This window comes from Netta rufina (genome assembly GCF_964035555.1).
Source record: "Netta rufina genome assembly, chromosome: 3".
Classification (NCBI taxonomy): domain Eukaryota; kingdom Metazoa; phylum Chordata; class Aves; order Anseriformes; family Anatidae; genus Netta; species Netta rufina.
Window position 1 is genome coordinate 50,812,308 of NC_140125.1, and position 19,511 is coordinate 50,831,818.

The following is a 19,511-nucleotide window of genomic DNA, read 5'->3' on the forward strand; positions in this document are numbered from 1 at the left end:
GCTGATGCAGTGTAAGAGAGGCTTTGAAGCCTTACTTTAACTGGGGATTGCTCTGGATGCTCTTCCAGTTACTACTGGGTGTGGGACCCAGAGAAGGCCATCCTGGACAACCCACCTGGAGGCACTGATGTTTGAAGTACTCTTGGGCTAAAGGTGACATAACACCAAATGGCTGATTTTAAAGTTTTATTGATGGCAGAAGCTATTCTGGCAGAAACCTATCAAACCTTGTTGTTTATAACAGGAACCAGCTGAACTTTGTTACAGAGGGTTGAATGGCTTGTAACGTCGGATGAAGGCAGAGAGAGAGTAAGACAAAGAAGAGCAGAGGGAAGGTCCAGATCACCAGCCTGGGCTCCAGCGACATCTCTGGTCTGGTTCTGGATGTGTCTGCAATGGTGGTGGATGCTCACATGGCCCCTCTGAGTTTCACTATTTGTGTTAGTTTCCAGCTCTTGCTAGTATAGTAATTACTGCTGGTCCCCACCTCCAGTTCTTGCTTCCTGTGCTAATTACTGCCAGCCTGTGTCCCCTGACCTTCTTTAGATGGGCATAGGCATGGGTTTGTAATGCCTCTTCTCCTCCTGCTGCCAGAACCACTGGCACCACAATGTCCAAGGGTTATCCAAAATAAGGGAGGAGGCCCCAAAAAGTGCTATGTGGCCTCCACAGGATCCCTTTTTCCAACCTTATGTTGTCTTGTCAGTGTGGTAATACCCTTTCTCTGCCAAGTCTTTGAGACATGATGCTCTTTTAGCCTTTTGGTATCTTACGCTGGGCAGCAACAAAAAAGTAACACCTGTTTTAAAACTTCCACTTATAAATTTCTCCAAGTTTTGTGGTGAAAGGTTGAAAAAATAAAACACACAAATAAATGGATCTTTCAGATGTATTTCCAAAACATGAACTTCAGACTCAGGTCACAGCAAGATGTGAACTACTTTTATAACGAACTGTGTAGCTTATCATTCTGTTATTAATGTGTTTGGGTAATTGTGTTGCTAGAGGATTTTTTTTGTTGTTTGCTTTAATTAGAAGGATGACAAAGGGTATTTCTTGTTTGTTTCTGCTGTGTTCTTTCAGGAATGGTCAAAGCCATCAGAGACCAAGTCACAGCCCCAAAAATGGGTCAAAAAGGGACCTGGGCGCCCCGTCGGGCAGGAAAGGGCAGGCGGCGTCCGCGGGGCGGGCTGCAGGGAAAGGGCAACCTCAGCCCACCCACACTTCCCAGCACCGACGGGGCGGGCTTTCCCCCGCCTCAGCAAGTGGTGCGAGCCCAGCGCCGCCCCGAGGGGCCGGCGTGGGGCCGAGGAGGAGGAGGAGGAGGAGGAGGAGGAGGAGGAGGAGGAGGAGGAAGGGGGCACCGCCCGTCCAGCCGCCCCCCGACGGCAGGGAGGGGTGTGGCTATGCAAATCTCCCCCCTCAAGCAGCCAATGGGAGGGCGAGGCGAGCCGCGGGGGTGGGGCGCCCCGCCGGGACTAGCGCTGGGCTCGACGGCGCGGCCGCTCCGACGGCACCGGCAGAGCGGGGAGCGAGGCGGGCGGTGAGTGCCGGGGGGGCGAGGGGAGCCTTGAACCTTGCTCCTTCCTCGCTGCCTTCCAGCGGGGGGGAAGCGGGACCCCGGGCACAGGGCATGGCAAGGTCTGGGGGTGTGCTCTGGACGGTTTTGGGGAGCTGGGGTGCCCCACAGAGGGGTAAAGGGCTAAAGGATTGGCGAGCAGGTGCTGCAGTTAGTGTGCCTTGATTGCTGCCTGTTAATTAGCACCCATTTCCTTGCCTGCCCAGGAGGGTACCGCTGAGGTAGCTGTGTGGTGCCAGCAGAGGAAATGACTAGCAGGGTAATGCTGGTCTGAAACGGACATGGACATTTCTGGTTCCTTTTCTGGAGGGGGTATTTTTGGAGCCATCATCTTCTAAGCTGTCAGGGATGAAAATGGAAATATATGGGTCTCTATGATGAGAATTTGAAGGATGTTGTTTTCCTGTTGGTAGTGTTACTTGCTATTTAAATAGTTTCATGTGGAAGTGGTGGGACTGTGAGATGACCGTAACTCTTCTCTAGGCAAAAGAACAGACAAAAGGTCTACCAGGCTAAGCAGACAAACGGGGTAAAGCTCTTCTGTATGAAAACATGCTTCTGATGCCCAACACTTCTGAAGACTTTTTTTCTCACCTCGCTGACGGTGCTGTATGACCACTGCTCTGAAACTGAAATTGCATGCTAAGTCATATGACAACCGTGCCTGGTGTTTTGGCTGGGGCTAAAACTACGAGCTAACCTCTGTTGTCGTAAGAGATCCTTATCGAGAAAATAAGCATGATACAGAAGATCTCTTGGCACATTAAGATGGGGATAATGTGATCTGGGCACTGCAGATAACCAGGGCACTGTGGAGCCCCACTGCGTACTGTATTGCGGTCTTGATTTCGGGTGGCATGGGGTTTGGCACGTGTCAGCTGCGTTGCATTATGCACGCTGTTTTTGGAGAGAAAAGTGGGAGAGAGCCTTCATGAGGAAAAAAGCCATGCTAACTTAACACTTACCGTGACCTGCTCCAAAAGGAGAAATGCTCGTTGCAATAATGGAGAGAAAGGTTTTGCCAGGACTGTTCCTTGGCACAGGCACACAGCAGGACTGGGGGTGAGAGGGAGCTGGACAGATCATGGAAATGTAGGGCCATGGAGTGATTATAAGACGTGACCTAATCCATTCTGGGGTACTGGAACAGTGCATCTGGCCCAGACCTGCAAAAGGTTTCTGTAGCCCGTTGGTGTCCTATGAGGAAGTGGGCTCCACGGTGTTCCTGTGAAGAACTGATCCAATTTTCAGGCAGTCTTAGCTAGTTTTATGTAAAACTCGTGTGAATCAAATGGATGACTTTTGTTGATACTGGAAACAAATAGTGATTTATTTTCATAAACTCCATTTATACATTAGAGTGTAGAGTCTCTCTCCCTTGTCTTCTGCAAGGAACAAGCTTACATCCTTCTATTCCTCTGGAGCTGGATTTTCTAAACCTTTTGGAGACACTATCCTGTATTCTGTAGTTTTTCTAGTCTGGTAATGAGTGCTGCATGTGGTATTCCAACTGAGGCCTTACTTATGCTGAGTAGGGTTAAACGAGGGATTCCCATGCCATCTCTCACATAAGTGACATATTTTATTTTATTTATTTATTTATTTTTTACAGAGGCATTATCTTGTGAACTTGCTTTTTAGCTTGCAGTCTGCTATAATGCTACTGATTCTTTCCTGCTACCAGCATAGGTATTCCCTACTTTGTATCAGTGCAAATGATTACTTTTAAATGTGCTACACGTTGAATTTCCTTTTAGTTTTGGTAGTGCTTCTTTTACTTGCCATGATGATCTTAAATCCCAGCTATTTCTCCTTCCCTTCACCACTAAACACTTGCTTCCACCCTCTCCCAGCTCACAGAATGACAGATTGGTTGGGCTGGAAGGGACCCTGAGGACCACCCAGTTCTACCCCTCTGCCATGGGCAGGGATGCAACCCACTAGATCAGGTTGCTCAAAGCCCCATCCAAGCCTGGCCTTGGTTCAGTGTCATCTGGAGACTATAAAGGCTCACATTTGAGTTACGTTATTCACACTGCTAATTGAGAATATGGATAACCTGCTAGTCTGACAGAAAGCCATCATAGCGTTGGCATAGTCAAAACCAGTTATGACAGAAGATACATGCTGTATCAAACATGAAGGTGCTTGTCCAGATGTTCAGGTACACCCTCTTTTATCTTCTATCTGGCCCATCAATTTCTTTGACTCCTCAGTCATCCATGTAGTGCGGGAATGACAGAACACGGTGCAGAAATTACTGAGGCAACGTCAATTTAATCCAATAAACCCAACTCAGCACCAAATGCTGGATCACTGTTGCTACATGGTTTTGCGGAGGAGCCGCTTCTGGTGATGTGTGCACCTGGGGCTGCCCCTCAGGACATGTCCCCCTCCATGAGCTGTCCCTGGCCAGCAGGAGCATTGCTGAGGGGCAGCCGTGCTGCTCCTGCCCTCTATGGGACCTCCCCCATGGCACAGGGGGGCTTCATGTGGAGCCAGCAGCACAGTTCAGCTTCTTCATCTGTTTTGATAGCTTTTGCTGATTGTGTCAAGCGGCTTGCTATCTCATCTGGCCTACCACACGCAGTGTTTGGCGCTTCTCCTCTAGACCATATTTCTGCAGTTTATCGCAGGGGGGGTGGTGGTGTCACGTTTCTTTACTTTGTAAGGCTTATCATGTGCTCTTGCTCTAGCTGCTAAGCCAGTTAACCCAACAGAGAAGCAAGTCTAACTGATGTGGTGTAAGATGGTTCTGGACATGTTGACAAAAGCCGAGAAAGTACAGACTACTTCCACTTTTTCTGCTCTATCTTTCATTTGTGCCATATCTGTGTTAGTGACAAACCACTTGTTTTTGAAAACAAGAATAAAGCCTGCTTGAGCTTTGGGTATGCCCAGTCAGGGACCGATCACCCAAGAACCGCTGGCAGTGCATGGCTAATTACACCTGTATTTCATCTTAGTGGCACTGCTACTTTGAGCAGGCCTGTGAACACCCATGGGCTGCTACGGAGTGTGGAGTAATTGCTGTAGTGCCTGCTAGCACCCAGTGTCTCCTGGGGCTGAGGCTGTGTGTGTGTACCTGTGTCTGTGAGGGACGCTTCTGGACCAAACCTCTCTTGCTCCAGTTATGGTTGGGTACATTTAGCGGTAGGACACAGAACTGAGCCTCGTGTACAGGCCCACGTGAACTAATACCAATAAAGCACCCTATGCTTAACTGTAAAGGGATTTTTTTTTAGAGAACAATACTTGATCTCAGATTGTAACACTGTACTGTAAATGGTAAATATATGCGTATTCAAAAATAATAATAATGTTGTTGTTCTACAGGCATTTTTAAATTAGCACATTTTGCCTCTGACTGATGATCATATGCAGCCTCACGCATCTACGCAGATGCCAACATAATGCCTTAATTGCCTCTAAATGCCATTTGGTACTAGCAAGAGAGTCATTGCATAACCGTGGTCAGTACCTGGGCTATTCTGCTGAGGCAACCTGTGTCAGAGCTGAGGTGACTTGTCAGAGCCCCAGCCCACTCAGGGCACTGCCGTGACAGCACCACACCTGGTTTCCTCGCACAGTGACTCACCTGGTGCTGAGCTGCAGTAATTGCCAAGAAACGCATGGCTGCCTGGCTCACTACTTATGTTGGTGGCATGTTTCTGTGCTACTGTTTGCAAGGCCTGAGGTGGTACAGTTCACACTCCCCCGTCTCTGTCTAGGTCCATTTTGACTGCAGACTTCAGCTTGGCCTGTCTTGGGAGGAAAGGACATGCTGAAGTAGTTAACCTGCAATACACTGTGTGAGAAGTACTTGAAGGAGAGTAGTAGTGTTTTTTTTTTTTTTTTTTTTTTTTTTTTTTGTTTTGTGTTTTTTTTTTTTTTTTTTTTGTTTGTTTTTTGTTTTTTCTCTCTCCTCCTGTGTTAAAATGTATTCCCATGACGTGTATCTGCTCTTTTTAACGGCACTCCATTTTCAGAAAGCTGGACGCATTCAGGTCCATCAGTGTCAGCTCACAGGACTCCCAGTTTCCAGCAATTTAACAGCTTTTCAAAATCTGAGGTTGCTAACTGTGTGGTTTCTGGCTTCCTTAGGAAACAGAAGTGGCTAAATTTGGGGTGTACATTAGAATTCCCTATCCTTATTTGTATGTAGAAGCAAGATGGATACATGTGAAGACTATCCGTTTTTTAATGGGCCATGTAGTGAAGATGAACAAACGTTTTTGTCTACAGCCCTGGTAAAGGTCTGCAGAGACAAAAATAAATCTAGTTATAATTGCTCAGTAGTGGCACTTTCCAGAAATGTGTCCAGAGAAACTACTGAGAATCCATCTTATGTCTGTCCAGGGTGGAAAATTTGTCAGTGATCCACAGTTCCTCAGTGAAAATGTAGACAGCCCAATAGATAGTAGCAGCTGACATGTATACAACAGACCATCCTCTCTAGTGCAAGAATAACATTTATTTAGCATGTAAACTGTGTAGTAACTAGGCAAAACTTATTTTTTTGCCAGTCTGTTCATAAATATCTGAAAAATTATATCCATATTATGTGTGCATTTAATGTATACCATCTGCTTCTCCTACTTTTGCTGCTGGTGTCTGGAAAACCTGATAACCAGTCTATGGAAAATGACAAGATAGTTAATATTGCTGAATATGTCTGGGAAGTATGGGATGCATGCTTGGTTCTTGAATTTATGATATGCTCTGATGCAAAAATTGAGAGTTACTTTACATTGAAGAGACTGAATACTGTTGAAGAAACCTGGGTATGTCAAAGAACCTTTAAAGCTATCAGTCAAGCTATTATTGCCTCATTACCTTGAGTTAGAGGCAACAAACTATTTGAATGCTAATTTTTTATTCCCCTAAAGCATTTTTAACTAGCCTTTATGGTATGAAAGGAAACAAGGGAGACATGGAGCTTCAGACACTGCAGTCTGCAGAAGCTGGAGCTCTGCCTGTTTCTTGGAAGGTACCAGCTTGTAAGAAATAACTAGCTCTGGTGCAAACTGAGAAGTTGAAGCTTCATGTAGGCTTTTGAAAAAAAACTGCCCTGAGACATTAGCAATTGCATACACTTCTTGACAGTGTGACTGAAAGTGTGAGGGGATATGCTGCTGTAAACAGACTTTGACTATGCAATTAAGTGGTTGTGTCCAGTATTCTTTGGATACAGTTGTGACTTCTTGCTGGATCTCAGCTTTGTAACTGGTGTTCTGTGTTCACTGATATATTTTCAATCCTGAATGCATTTTGTGTGCTTTTAGACATTGCAAAATACGCAAAACTCCAGAGAAAATGATAACTTCCTTTTGGTGAGGCTACAAAAAGATTTTGACATACTGATCTCCATCGTAGTCATTAATGTCAGAGCAGACTATACAGATGTGGTCATAAAACATATCCAGAGGACAGTGTCCTAATCACAATATTACAATTTTTTTTTTTTTTTGGTGTTCCCTCAAGTTTTTATAAATGAGAAACAAGAAGAATAGAAGTGATTTGACAAATTCTAGGCTGCTCTCTTACCAGTGATGGAGGTGATTGAGGGGGTGGGGAATTTGGTCTGGAAGGATGATTAGCACTCTCCTCTGAGTCAATTAGAAGCTCTTTGGTAAAGAGGAAATCCTATTGTAAACAATAGTTCGTTTTCCAAGTTAATATCTTCTAATCTATTATAGGAAAACAAATACCAGGCAAAAAGATTGAATCTGCTCTAAAAGAGAAAGATACTAGAAAATGATTAAATCTGAGACTGCAGCTCTTAAGAGAAAAGCTTCATCTGCATTTAACGCTTGTTGCTATAAATGACTCAGATTTCTGCGTAGCAGCAGTATATTATTTGCCTTGTAATTGAGTATGTTTGACTCCACCAATTTCCATCAGTACTGCATGGTCCACAAACAGTATGTATTGCAAGTCACTGGAATGTGCTGATACACAGCTGGCTATGAAGTAATTCTGCCTAGAAGCAGATTATTTCCAAATTGTTCACCACTTGTTTCTTGGGTCACGTCTGTCGTGTCATGCAAGCAATAGCCTGTGTCATTCAGAGGCAGGACACCACCAGGTGAGCCATGTGGGTTTATATGGGAGCACATGGTGACTTTTACCTTCCAAGGGAGAGAAGAACTGCAAATAGAAGTAGTTTTTAAATGACTTGTTTTGAAGTATCTGTTCTTCCTCAAAAAGGCCACTTCAGATGAAGTAAAACCTTCATCTTGTAAGGTCCTACTCAAGGATGAAAAGCTTACTGACTAGACTTTTGTTGACCTACAAACTGCTATTAACAAGCAGCTGCCTTTTATGAATGCCGTAGAAAGAAAAAACCCACGTTGGCTTCCTTCCCAGCTGCTTGTGATTCAAATATGGATGCTGTGCTGAACCTGCTGGTTTATTTCACTGTTTAGCTGCAAACTCAGTGGTGCGGATATACAAATGTTAAAGCTGAGACAAATATAGGTGTGCGACTCATTTGCTTTTAGAGAAATAACTTTCCTTTCTTTCTTTAGTTGTTTCCACTTAGATAACAGGATGCAGAACATTCACACAGTGGTGGAAATACATGCTTGTAGTGCTATGCATAATGTGCTCTTACAGCTAACTTCTGTTACTGCAAATAGCTGGTTTTGTCAGGCATGTCATGCTACAGTAGCGAAGGACTCCTTTTTGTCTGTACCTGGGGATAGTGGAATGGGGCTTTGCGCAGTTTTTGACTTTCAGTGTGGATTTCCTTTTGTCTGAAACCTCACATCCTGCTATCTGACTTTAATAGGATAGCTTGCATCTTTCTCATGCCTCATGGGAAAGCTAGTCATAGTGGTGATTAATACCAAGAAGCAGCACGCTAACGTGGAGATACGAATACTGAACGTATCCCCAGCTGAGTGTACTTGGTGGGTACCTGGCTTGAACAGTCCCAGCTCTCTTGGCCTCTCCTCACATGGCACCTCAGACCATCTTGGCAGCCTCCTTGGGGCTCACTCCATTGTGCCCAAATCTCTTGTGCTGGGGAGGCCCAGCATGGACACAGCACTCCAAATACAGGTGTTGGATGGGGTGGATCGCTTCCCTTGACCAACTGTGCCACTCCGGCCCAGCATGCTGTTGGCCTCCTTTGCCACAAGGGCGCATCACTCACTCACGTTCAACTGGACGGCCACCAGGACCCAAGGCCCTCTGTTGCACAGCTACTTTCTAGTCAGGGGGCTCAGCTTCTCCTGCTGCATAGGGCCCTGTGTTAAGGGCGAGATAGCTGAGCCTATCACTAATAAATCGCACTGAACTATATATTAATATATGGCTGTTTTAATTACAACAATGATATTAACATATAAGTAAATGTAATTAAATGTTACTGAGAAACAGCAGCATCTGATAAAGGAGGTCAACTTCTCTAAATGCTGATGGGTTAAGCTGCAGTTTTTCAAATGGCTGGTTCCCCCTGCTCTCCTATTTTTTTCTGTTCATTTGTTTCAGCAATGTCGTGTCAGTTCTGTCACTGATTCTATCAAATGAATGTTAGGAAGTTATTGGCCTCTCTTGGGAAGATCTGTTTCCCCTTTGTTTGCAATGGGAACTTGAAATTGGGAAAGACTTCCGTGGTGCCATTGTATTTGAGCTGGCTCTTTTCCTTATGAAAGTTTCCTAAAATTTTGCCAAATGGTGAGTCCCTCAAAACAGCAGTTTGCAAATGCCCCACATGAGTTTACTGTTGTCAGAAGGCTGAAACCTAAATATTTTCTTGACTCTTACAGATATCTTTGGCCAAATATTTCAAATGCTAACCTAGAGAGTAATTGGGCATTTGTGGAGTTTGTGGCCTAATGTGATGCCAAGATGCATATAGTTGTTCTCTTCCTGCTCTCCATCTGTCTAGGCACTGTATGTAGATAAAAGACGTACGTTACTAAAAATGTGAAGACTATGTGGAGACAGGCTAGGTGATGGACTGTAGAAACAAAGAAAAAGGGACAGGACTCATGGAGAATGAAAGAAGACATCAAAAAGTCCCTGACTGCATATAGAACTCTGACGTGAGGCTTGAAGAGGGGGCATCCATTTGTTAGGACAGAATTGTGATCACTTTATCAGTAGAGTCATTGCCCTGGCTGGTACAGGTTCTCAGTTAAAGGATCCTAATATTGACCACCATTAATATATGTTTTGGTATGTAGTTTCAAATCATGTATGCTTTTAGAGCTAAGCACTGAGAAACTGGGAAAACACAGGCTAAAGATTGTTTGTGAAACTTTAATTTGATCCCTCTGTTTATATTTAGAATTGGATTCTACCAGACCACAGAGATCGTGGGTGGTGCTGCATGTATCTTTGGAGATGAACTTCTCACAAGTGGCCTAGATCCATGCGTTCATTTGCTGATGTCCAGCTGGTTACACCAGGAGCTTACTTGGCGAAGTGCCTGAGACTCGCAGCAGTGACAGAAGTCAGAATTTACAAGGTATGGAGAACTGTGTTTCAAGTGTCTTAATTTGGCATCGTAACTCATCAAGTGTGATAGTGTTGTCCTTAATCACTGTGCGCTGAAATCTGTGTCTGCAGATTGGGCTGTTAGGACTGCCTTCCCCAGAGGACTCTGAGGAGTTTATGGAGCATTCCAGGGATTATCACAGGAGAAAACACTGATGAAATGAAAAGTAGTAACACAGTAAATGAGATATCTAACTGTGAACTGAATGATATTAAATTTTATGTTGTACATTATTTTTTTCAGCACATACAGATTTTAAGCAGAGACTTGGTGGAAGTGATGGGATGCAGGACAGTGTTTAATTGCATGATCATCCTGTGCATAGGAGACATTACTGTGCAATCTGAGTCTACATTTGACAGCTCCTTACTCTTATTTTAACGTTTGACTTTTTATTCTTCCATGTTTTTTTTTTTAAAGCAATTTTTTTTATAGAGATGCTGCAGAATTAGTATACACATGAACTTATTACAACATTAGTAATATACAGTGTGAAAATTTCTGTTTCTGCTTCTCCCTTTCTTTCTACATTATTTTATGTAACACCTGACACTAGTTGTGGGTGAGAAAGGCAAACCATAAGATGCCCTTTCGAGGGTAGGGGAAGGAAGGGTAGACCTTTTCCTATAAAGTTATGAGCTTATTATGCAAGAGTTCTTACTCAGTGTGGCTTTGTGTTTAAATGTAAACTTTCCCCAGTCTTGGCCTAGAACTCTTGCTTCAGTTTTGAGTAGAAAAAATGGTTACTGTACTAAATTCCTGATGTAAGTGTATGCGTACTTGAGTGCATCTCTGAATTAAAATTGTTAGAAGTTTTTGAGTGCCTGAAGTCTGTAAGAATACAATATAGTACCTTGTGGATTTAACCATTCTTAGGGTATTTTTCCAGAGAAGTGCACCAGCTTTGTTAAGCACATAAAATAAATTGTAATTATTGTTGAACCAGTTGTCAGACTGCTCTCTGTGGAGTTTAGTAAGTTTCATCAAATTTCTTTGATGAAATTTAGTTTTCCTCAAGCTCGAGGAATAGTAAGCACAGAGGGAACGGAAGCCTGCACACACATTATTTATTTTACATGGATAGCATCTTGCTTCTGTGGATTGTCATCTTAAGGTTTGATTGTTAGAACTATTGTTTGCTGCTTCCAAATGTAGATGCTAAACATAAAAGAATAAACTGTTGAACACAACACATGTTGAAGGAGCAGCCTAAAACTGGGAGGATCATAAACTCCAGGGAAACCAGTGAGAGTCAGGAATGCAGTCAGACTAGCAATGTGGCTGGTTTTCAGAACCACGTCTACATTTCAGGTGAAAAACGTCTCAGAAACAGTTAATGATTAGAAGAGGCAGTGAGATGCTTCTTTGTTTGTTCCCTTTCCACCATGCTGTCTAGAATATGGTCCACTACCAAATTTCCAAACATAAAGGGTAGATATTCTTGTTGCACTGCCTGTAGGTAAACTTGGCCATACAATTCTAAAGTCAAGTAAAACGGACTTTAAAACTGTCCCACGCAATTTGGTTTTCATTTTAGGTGGGGATTTTTCACCTTGGTGTTGTGGCATGAGGTGTAATTCTTGATTTTGTTATTGCTAAGGGAGGAGGTGGAAAACCTTTCATTACTTGAGCTTTCAGTGTATGATTGAGTTGCATCTATGTGGTTTGTGTTTTAAATTCAAACAGTTCTTACATGTGTGGATTCTTGAATGAGAGCTTGTGTTTCAGGATATTGGTGGACTTCCTTGGTTTATATTGCTTGGAAAAGAATTGGTTTAAGTTGAAACTCCTTCTTTGCACCAGTGTAAATATGATACTAATTAGGACACTTCTCAAGACTAGTACATACCCCCACTGAACTACATGAACCAAAGAGGTGTCTGTGATGAAATCTTTTATTTGTCTCCTCCCCAACATCTTTAACACATCTAATAATCCCATGAAATAGGTTATAAATTTGCAGTCCTAATTCACACTGGATTTAGGCATATTGTCCTGAGTATGTTCACATGGGACTTTCCTTAACCTGGGAATAACTGATCCTATGAAGGGACGTGTTCATAGCCAATAACATGCTCGTGAAGACACTTTAATTCCTTTGGGGGGGGGGGGGGGGGGGGCGGAAAGAATCTTGTAGATAACAGATCTGGAAATGTTATGCTTGGTGTTGCTTCTTAATTTGGTTCTCTTTCCTATTCATTTAAATGATGTCATAAGTTGTACAGCTTTTCTGATGGGAAATTCTCAGCTTCCTGCTTGCTGTAGTGCTTAGTAAAGGGTTCTTGCTCAAGCTTTCAGATCTTACTTTCTTCAAAGGTTTTAGGTCTAAAGTTTCAAGTAAACAGCATACGTAAAGGAGATTTGTCTTGTTACTCACCTGGTCTGTACAGAGTACTAATTCTGTAGTTGTCTTAGTAAAGTTGCAGTTAAGTCTGAGACAAATATGGAAAACAGATCCTGATTTGTAACAACTGTGTTCCTTTACTCTTTCTGTAAGATGTTTCCATCATACAAAAATGAACGGTTTCTGTTTCTGAGAGGCTTCTGCTCTCCTTCCAGGAAAGACCAACTTGGAATGATAGAGGACCTGTGATTATTCGGGGTAGTTGATGCAATGAAGGGTCAAGATCTAGAGGAGATTTCTCTAATGAGCAAAGGATAGGGGAAGCATTCAGTTGTTGGTGCTTCTACACCTTCTGGTAGCTGAAGGCTTTCCTATCATTTGCTTGAGTTTGTTGTTGTGTTTGTTTTTTGTTTTTTTTTTTTTGTTTTTTTCTTCAAGTGAAAGAGTGTTGTTTTGGGGGGCTAAGAGCTATCTGACTATTCTTTTGGATTTGTCTTCGGATTTGTTGTCTTCAGATCTGCACTTTTTTTAGTTTCTAAGTGTAGTACACTAGCACCAAAGTTTTGGGTATGAGAGCCATCGATTTCTAAAATGCTGTGAGCAAGTTTAAATCTGATATTTTGGGTTATCTTTAATGCATGATTAGTTATGAATTTGCAAACCAATATTTTTATTTACTATAAAATTGTTTCCTACTTTTCCTGTTTTCCAGGAAGGATGAAAGACCGGCTAAACGAGCTACGTGAATTTGCCAGGTTACACAACCCCGAGTTTTTCTGATACTGAGGATGACGAAAATTCACCCCGCGACATTCTCCTTTATGAGACTGATTATGCCTTGGAAACTCTTCATAAAGATATACAGACTATCCGGACAGAAAATGACCTCCTAAAAGAGGATGTCAAGCGTCTCAAAAAGCAAAACAGCCGCTTCCTGACTTCCATGCGCCGTCTCAGTAGCATCAAACGAGATACTAATAGTATTGCCAGAGACATCAAGGCCCGTGGAGAAAGCATCCACAGGAAACTCCAAATAATGAGAGATTTCAGCGAAGATGCGATAACAAAATACGGGGTTATGTCTGTCATTGCCAGGGTAGCAAAGAACCACTACGTGGACCTCATGCATGCCTTTCAGGAAGCTATGTTCGAATACAACGCAACGGAGATGAACCAACGGGAGAACTGCAAGATACGAATTCAGCGGCAGCTAGAGATCATGGGCAAGGATGTTTCTGGCAACCAGATTGAGGAGATGATTGAGCAAGGCAAGTGGGATGTCTTCTCTGAGAACCTCTTGTCTGATGTTAAGGGGGCTCGCTCAGCCTTGAATGAGATAGAGACACGTCATAAGGAGCTGGTGAAGTTAGAAAGTCGCATCAAGGAGGTTCATGAGCTCTTTCTGCAGGTGGCCTTGCTGGTAGAAGAACAGGCAGACACCTTTGACGTCATTGAGATAAATATGCAAAATGTTGAGGACTATGTAGGAGACGCCAAAGAACAAGTGAAAAAAGCTTTAGAATACAGAAGAAAACACCCTTTACGAACAATCCTCTGCTGTTGCATATCATGTTGCCGAAGGTGACTATCCTACTGAAGCTACCACGGACCCACCTGAATGTCTTCAAAATCTGATATTCTTTCCAATGATTTTTCTTTAATGACAACCCGTGGAAGTACAAGGGCTATTGTGCAGTTGTTTGTTTTGTAATATATTCCTAAATGTGCTTAAAGGTAGTTCTATTTATGGGCTACTAGAAATGTTGATAAAGCTATTTTTAATTATTTTAATTGAAATGCATTCTCTTGCTGTAACTAGAGGTGCAAGTATTTAGAAGATCTCAGTGCAATGATACTTGTTTCAGGCAAGAAAGAGGAATGAAGGATGGGCTAATAACTTAGCCTGGGGAAGATGAGAAATCTGAAGAAGCAACCTTATTATTCAAAGTGGTCTTCAGGCAGTGCATACTTAATGCCTGTGGTGACAGAATATACCACAGAATCAGGAGGTTTGAATTTTAACTAGTTTGGAGCCCGCTTGATGCAAATACTTGAACAGATTTGTGCTCTGCTCATGTGACAAAATACTGAGCCTGTTAGCAGGAGCAGGACACAAAACTCATTTCTGTCCCTGAAAATGTTCAAGGCCAGGCTAGATGGGGCTTTGGGCAACCTGGCCTAGTGGGAGATGTCCCTGCCCAGCAGGGGGTTTGGAATTAGATGGTCTTTAAGGTCCCTCCCAACCCAAACCATTCTGTGATTTCCCTCTGTTACTTAACAGAAGAAGACTGCACCTTAAAACATAATGAATGTATTTTGCTCAGTTTGTGTTCAAGTGATTGCTTTTGTCCATTTTGAGTACCCACACTGCAACATTGAGGCATCTCACTGACTCCTACAAATTAAGCTACTGATGATCTAAATTTCAAACCTGCCGTGCCATTAGTCTTTAAATACATTTCTCTGCCAATTAACAGGTCAGTCAGTAGAAGAGATACATGCAGTGGCCCTCTTTAAATGCACCCACAACGAAACAACAGGTGGCGGTTAGAGAAAGCATCTGAGAGTCTTCTGTGCTGGCACATACTCACAAGCAGTTTTAGTGGAAGGATTACCCTGTCAATAGACTTTTAATAAGCATTGATTTTAATATGGACATATTGTATATATTTTATATAACATGAAGTATTAAATTTATTAACATCCACTTTGACTGTTACACAAAAACTAAGGCTCTCCTCCCATTATTAGAAATCTCCACCTGAGAAAGAAAATAGAATTTGGGTGTATTCTTCAGTATACCCAAAGAATAAAGGAAACAACATTTTAATGTCATTTCAGTACTCTTTTCAAGCTTAAAAATAATTTCTCCTTTTGTGTAAGGAGAGTCTGCCTGCAGTTGGTTTGGCATGTGAGGAGGGAATAGAAAATTTGCCACCCTGGAAACCACTGAGCATTGTCAGTGAAGTATGTATTCATGAGGTCTGGGGAGCGATTATAGCTCCTACTTCTGGAAGTTTTCCAACTATGATATTTCTAAGTGGCTTCCTGATACACTGTGATTTATTGCTATCCTTTGAATTAATGCAGGACATTTTTTCAGAAGTTAGTGACTTTTTTTTTTTAACTCTGATTGTATTTATACCTATTTTAACAAACATATTTAAACATTTCAAGTATTTTATATTTGGGATTTTTACCTGGGAGATGTGCATAGCCACCTTCCTGCACCAATCACAACAAAACTTTTTCCTTCTAACCTTTTGCACACTAATTTTATATGTGAAAAAAACAACACCCAAACATTTCGTACTATTTATATTGATTTAAAAAAAAAAAAGCAAACCAGCAAAATAAATTCAGCTTCCAAGCTTTCATATCCTAGTGGGAAGTGCTTCTTTTCCAGACAGGCTTTTTCACACAAATATAAGCTAAATACAGTTTTCAGAAACTGAATGTATCTTTAGCTGAAACACCTGTCTATGGTAATGTGGAAGCATGAGGAACACTGATCTTCTAAACTAGAAGATATTTTGATATTCAATGATGTTCTGATGATATCAGTATTACACTTGCCTGAGAACCTCTCAAAGAACCCAACATTCAAAGTTGAAGTGGGAGAAAGGAGGGTTGAGGTTGAGCTGGCACCAGTATTACTGCTTTGGTGTCAGTAAGAAGACAAAAGTCATTTACTCTGTACGTACTGCCAGTCAACTCAATGGCAGTGTATTAGTAGAGTGTATGTGTATTAGCAGAGAAATACCCCAAACCTCCCATGGTCAGAAAGTGGATATAAATCCGTGAGAAATAAGATACGTATTTCATTTTATCTGCATATTCTTAGCACTTACCAATGCTTTTGATAAAAATGTGTACCCCATTTTTTGTTTTCTTTTTTGCACGTGTCTGCAAAGGCAATAAAATATTTAATAATAAAAACTGAAAATGCAGTTTGTTGTGCATTGAATCAGCGGTTCTGAATAGCTTCCTACGTTGTCAAAGTTCACTTTAAAAACTATCGGACTAAACTCTAAATTGGTGAAAGGAGAGTATTGCATAAAAAAATGTCCTCTGAATATTTGTTGCCACAGTAATATGTAGTGTATTGAGGCTTGAGACTTAAAATTTTTTTTTTTATAAAGAAACATAATAAATTAGTTTCATACATTCTAAGATGATTCTGTACTGCAAGAAAAAAAATATTCTGGCAGAGATCTCGATGGTTTCATTATTAAAAATGCAAAGTTGCTATTCAAATCTTTAGTCTGATTTGAGGCACAGGGAAAGAGAATGAAAGTATGAGGAAAAAGGTAATTGGAGGCCTTGACGTGACTTCAGGCTATTGCTGTGGGGAAGAAACTGAGAATCATTGAAATACCAGCTTGGAGTCCAAAAAAAATATTTTTCAGTTGCATCGTGAGTTACGGGCACTTAAGAAGCTACTTCCAGTAACTAAAGAAATTATTCTCTTCCTTTCAAACATGTGTTCACTGCTTAATACTATGGGAGTTTTTCTATCGTTGTGTAAGAACACAAATTTTACCAGTCCGTGAAATTTGCCCAGTCACAGTTAAACAGACTTGTGAAAAAAACCTCACAGATTGCACAATAGTGGCAAAGAGTAATGCCACACAGGATGAGTGGAAGAAGATGATAAAAGTAGCCTGATACTATGCTAACATGCTACTAAAAGAAGCCCCAGAATGGACAACTTCATGCTTGCTAAGGAAAGCTGCCTGCTCATTCTTAAAGTCAACACAACTCCTGTGGAGATGCGAGTGTATTCTATGGATATTTTTTTTCCCTTCCAAGATGTGGTAAACCCTATAGCTAGGTTCAATGGAGATATGGTTAAAAAGTGAGATGGGCTCCTTCAGCTTTTCATGTTGCTGGTGTTTTGTTTTTGTTTCCTACTTAAACCAGCTTCATGAAAAAATGCTAACATATATGTCAGACCTTTCTGAGGAGAAAGGAGAACTGACAGCCAGGTTCCCATTGATCTTCCTTAAAATGTAAGAGAATTGCATAAGTTCTCTTAAAAGAGAGAAATTCTCCTAAAAGAAAAAAAATACCCTATTACAGAGTATAATGTATGGTATGCAACACTGAGCTTCCTTGGTATGTGTATGAGTCTCCATTCTATCAAATGGGACTTTTTTTTTTTTTTGAAATGGCTTAATTTTAGAGAAATGCAAGTGGAACCCTTGTTACCTTGATGGGAGGGTCTATGGACATACCTCTCTGGTGTGTGTCTTGGGAGAAACTTCTGGAAATAAAGGTATAGCTCTTAATTTAAAATACACATCTTTCTTTAGAGGAGAAAACCTGGGGCTGAACTGAGTAGCTAAGCTGAACTGCTGTTTTTGTATTCTAAGGAGGCCAAACTACATCAAGAAGTTTTGAAAGCACACCCGTAGTTGTATTTTACAATTTCTTGAAAACAAAATAGGTTCTCTAGATTTTTAACCATGGTAGATATTTGGAATTGATTTCAAAACGGAAAGAGCTATATACGGTTTTGTTTGTATCTCTACGAAAATATCACACATACGATGAAAGCAGGAAACTGTCTTTTGATAGATACTGTATGTGGTGATTACGGTTAATCTATTTCAGAAGTAACGTGATTTTCACACAAAGCCACTGTATTTGTTTCTCTAATATGTAAGAAGACAGTAACAGATGTATCATCCTTCATGCTTCTATCATATTATATAATGTTTTCCTAATAACTGAGTTGAAGCCAGTAACGGGCAGTGGATACTGTTCCACTGTCATACCTTACATTACAGTGCATACGTTATGAGGGTGTTGGTTTTTTTGGCCACTTGGGTCAATACTGTGGAAGGACCTGCATGCCAGGAGCACCCTACCAATGTGTGTCCAATCACTTCTTCCTGCAAATTCCTAATGATCGGGATCCTACAACCTCCTTGGATAATGCATTTTAGATCACAATTCTTGCTGTTGTTAGAAAGTTGTACTTAACTCTGATTCAAGCCTCTCTTAAATTAAGTGAAACAGAATACACTGTGGTTTATTTTTCTCTTCATAGAAACTTTCCTTCACCAACACAGTCCTCCATGTTTTACAGTTAGCTCAAAGATGCAATTGCCTTGACAAGAGGCTAAGAAATGACCTTGGCCTGGTCCAGAAGTTACTCTTTTCAATTCAGCTGCTTTCTGAAGAGTGTCTGATCTCCAAGGCAGAATCTGTTCTGGCAGAGGGTGTTTCTTGGTGTGTATTAGCATAACTGGTCATCAAAATGTGGCCTGACACAACACTTTAAAAGAATGAAGTTCCTTTTCCTGTTAACCATGAAAGAGGAGCATTCACAAAGCCTTCATAGAAATAAAAATAAAAAATTTACTTTGCCCCTCAGAAAGAATTTAAAACAAAACCAGAGAAGGAGATAACCTAACTGGTGACGTTTGCTGAACACGTTTCCTGAAATGCACAACCATACTGAATGCAGAACACTATGGTATGATGCCCATTTCAAGGAAATAATACAGCATGGTAAATGCCAGTCAAGGAGTTGTTCCTTCATTGATGAATAAAATTAATTGTGAATAAAATTAAAGAAAAGGGGTATGTGTTTCACATCTGTTCTTTGTATATGTAAAATGTTAATCATCTACTTTGTGGTTTTGTTTTAACCTTTGTTTAATCCATTTTATGTTTTAATCTGCTTTTATTGTAACTTTATGATTGAACAATCTGTTTTTGTCCACAAGTGTACCTGCTTCACTGGTGGTCTCTAAACACCACCAGCTGAAGCCGCTGGGCAACAACTGCGTTCTGCGAATTCAAGGCCCAGACCCCCTAAAGAGTCCACCTCCAAGTGGGTGCAAAACTACCAAGGAAGATACATAGACATGGTCACATTTGGCTCATGTCCCCTATCCCATACAGGGACACTGTACAGATACATGGGCCCTGTGAAGGAGTTCGCCATTGTTTGCGTGGAGCACAAGTCCTGTGAGGAGCGGTGGAAGGCACTGGGGTTGTTTAGTCTGGAGGAGGCTCAGGGCAGACCTTATTGCTCTCTACAGCTACCTGAAATGGAGGTGTGGGGA

At 41.6% G+C, this 19,511-nt stretch overlaps 1 protein-coding gene across 1 annotated transcript; it reads left to right on the plus strand.

Moving 5' to 3' along the window:
- Positions 1–13,149: 13,149 nt before the first annotated feature.
- STX11 (syntaxin 11) lies at positions 13,150–14,017 on the plus strand (the record flags this gene model as incomplete). Its single annotated transcript, XM_084283288.1, is given in 2 exon segments — positions 13,150–13,203; positions 13,205–14,017. Coding segments are annotated over 2 exon segments (867 nt in total).
- Between the last annotated feature and the right edge of the window lie 5,494 nt (positions 14,018–19,511).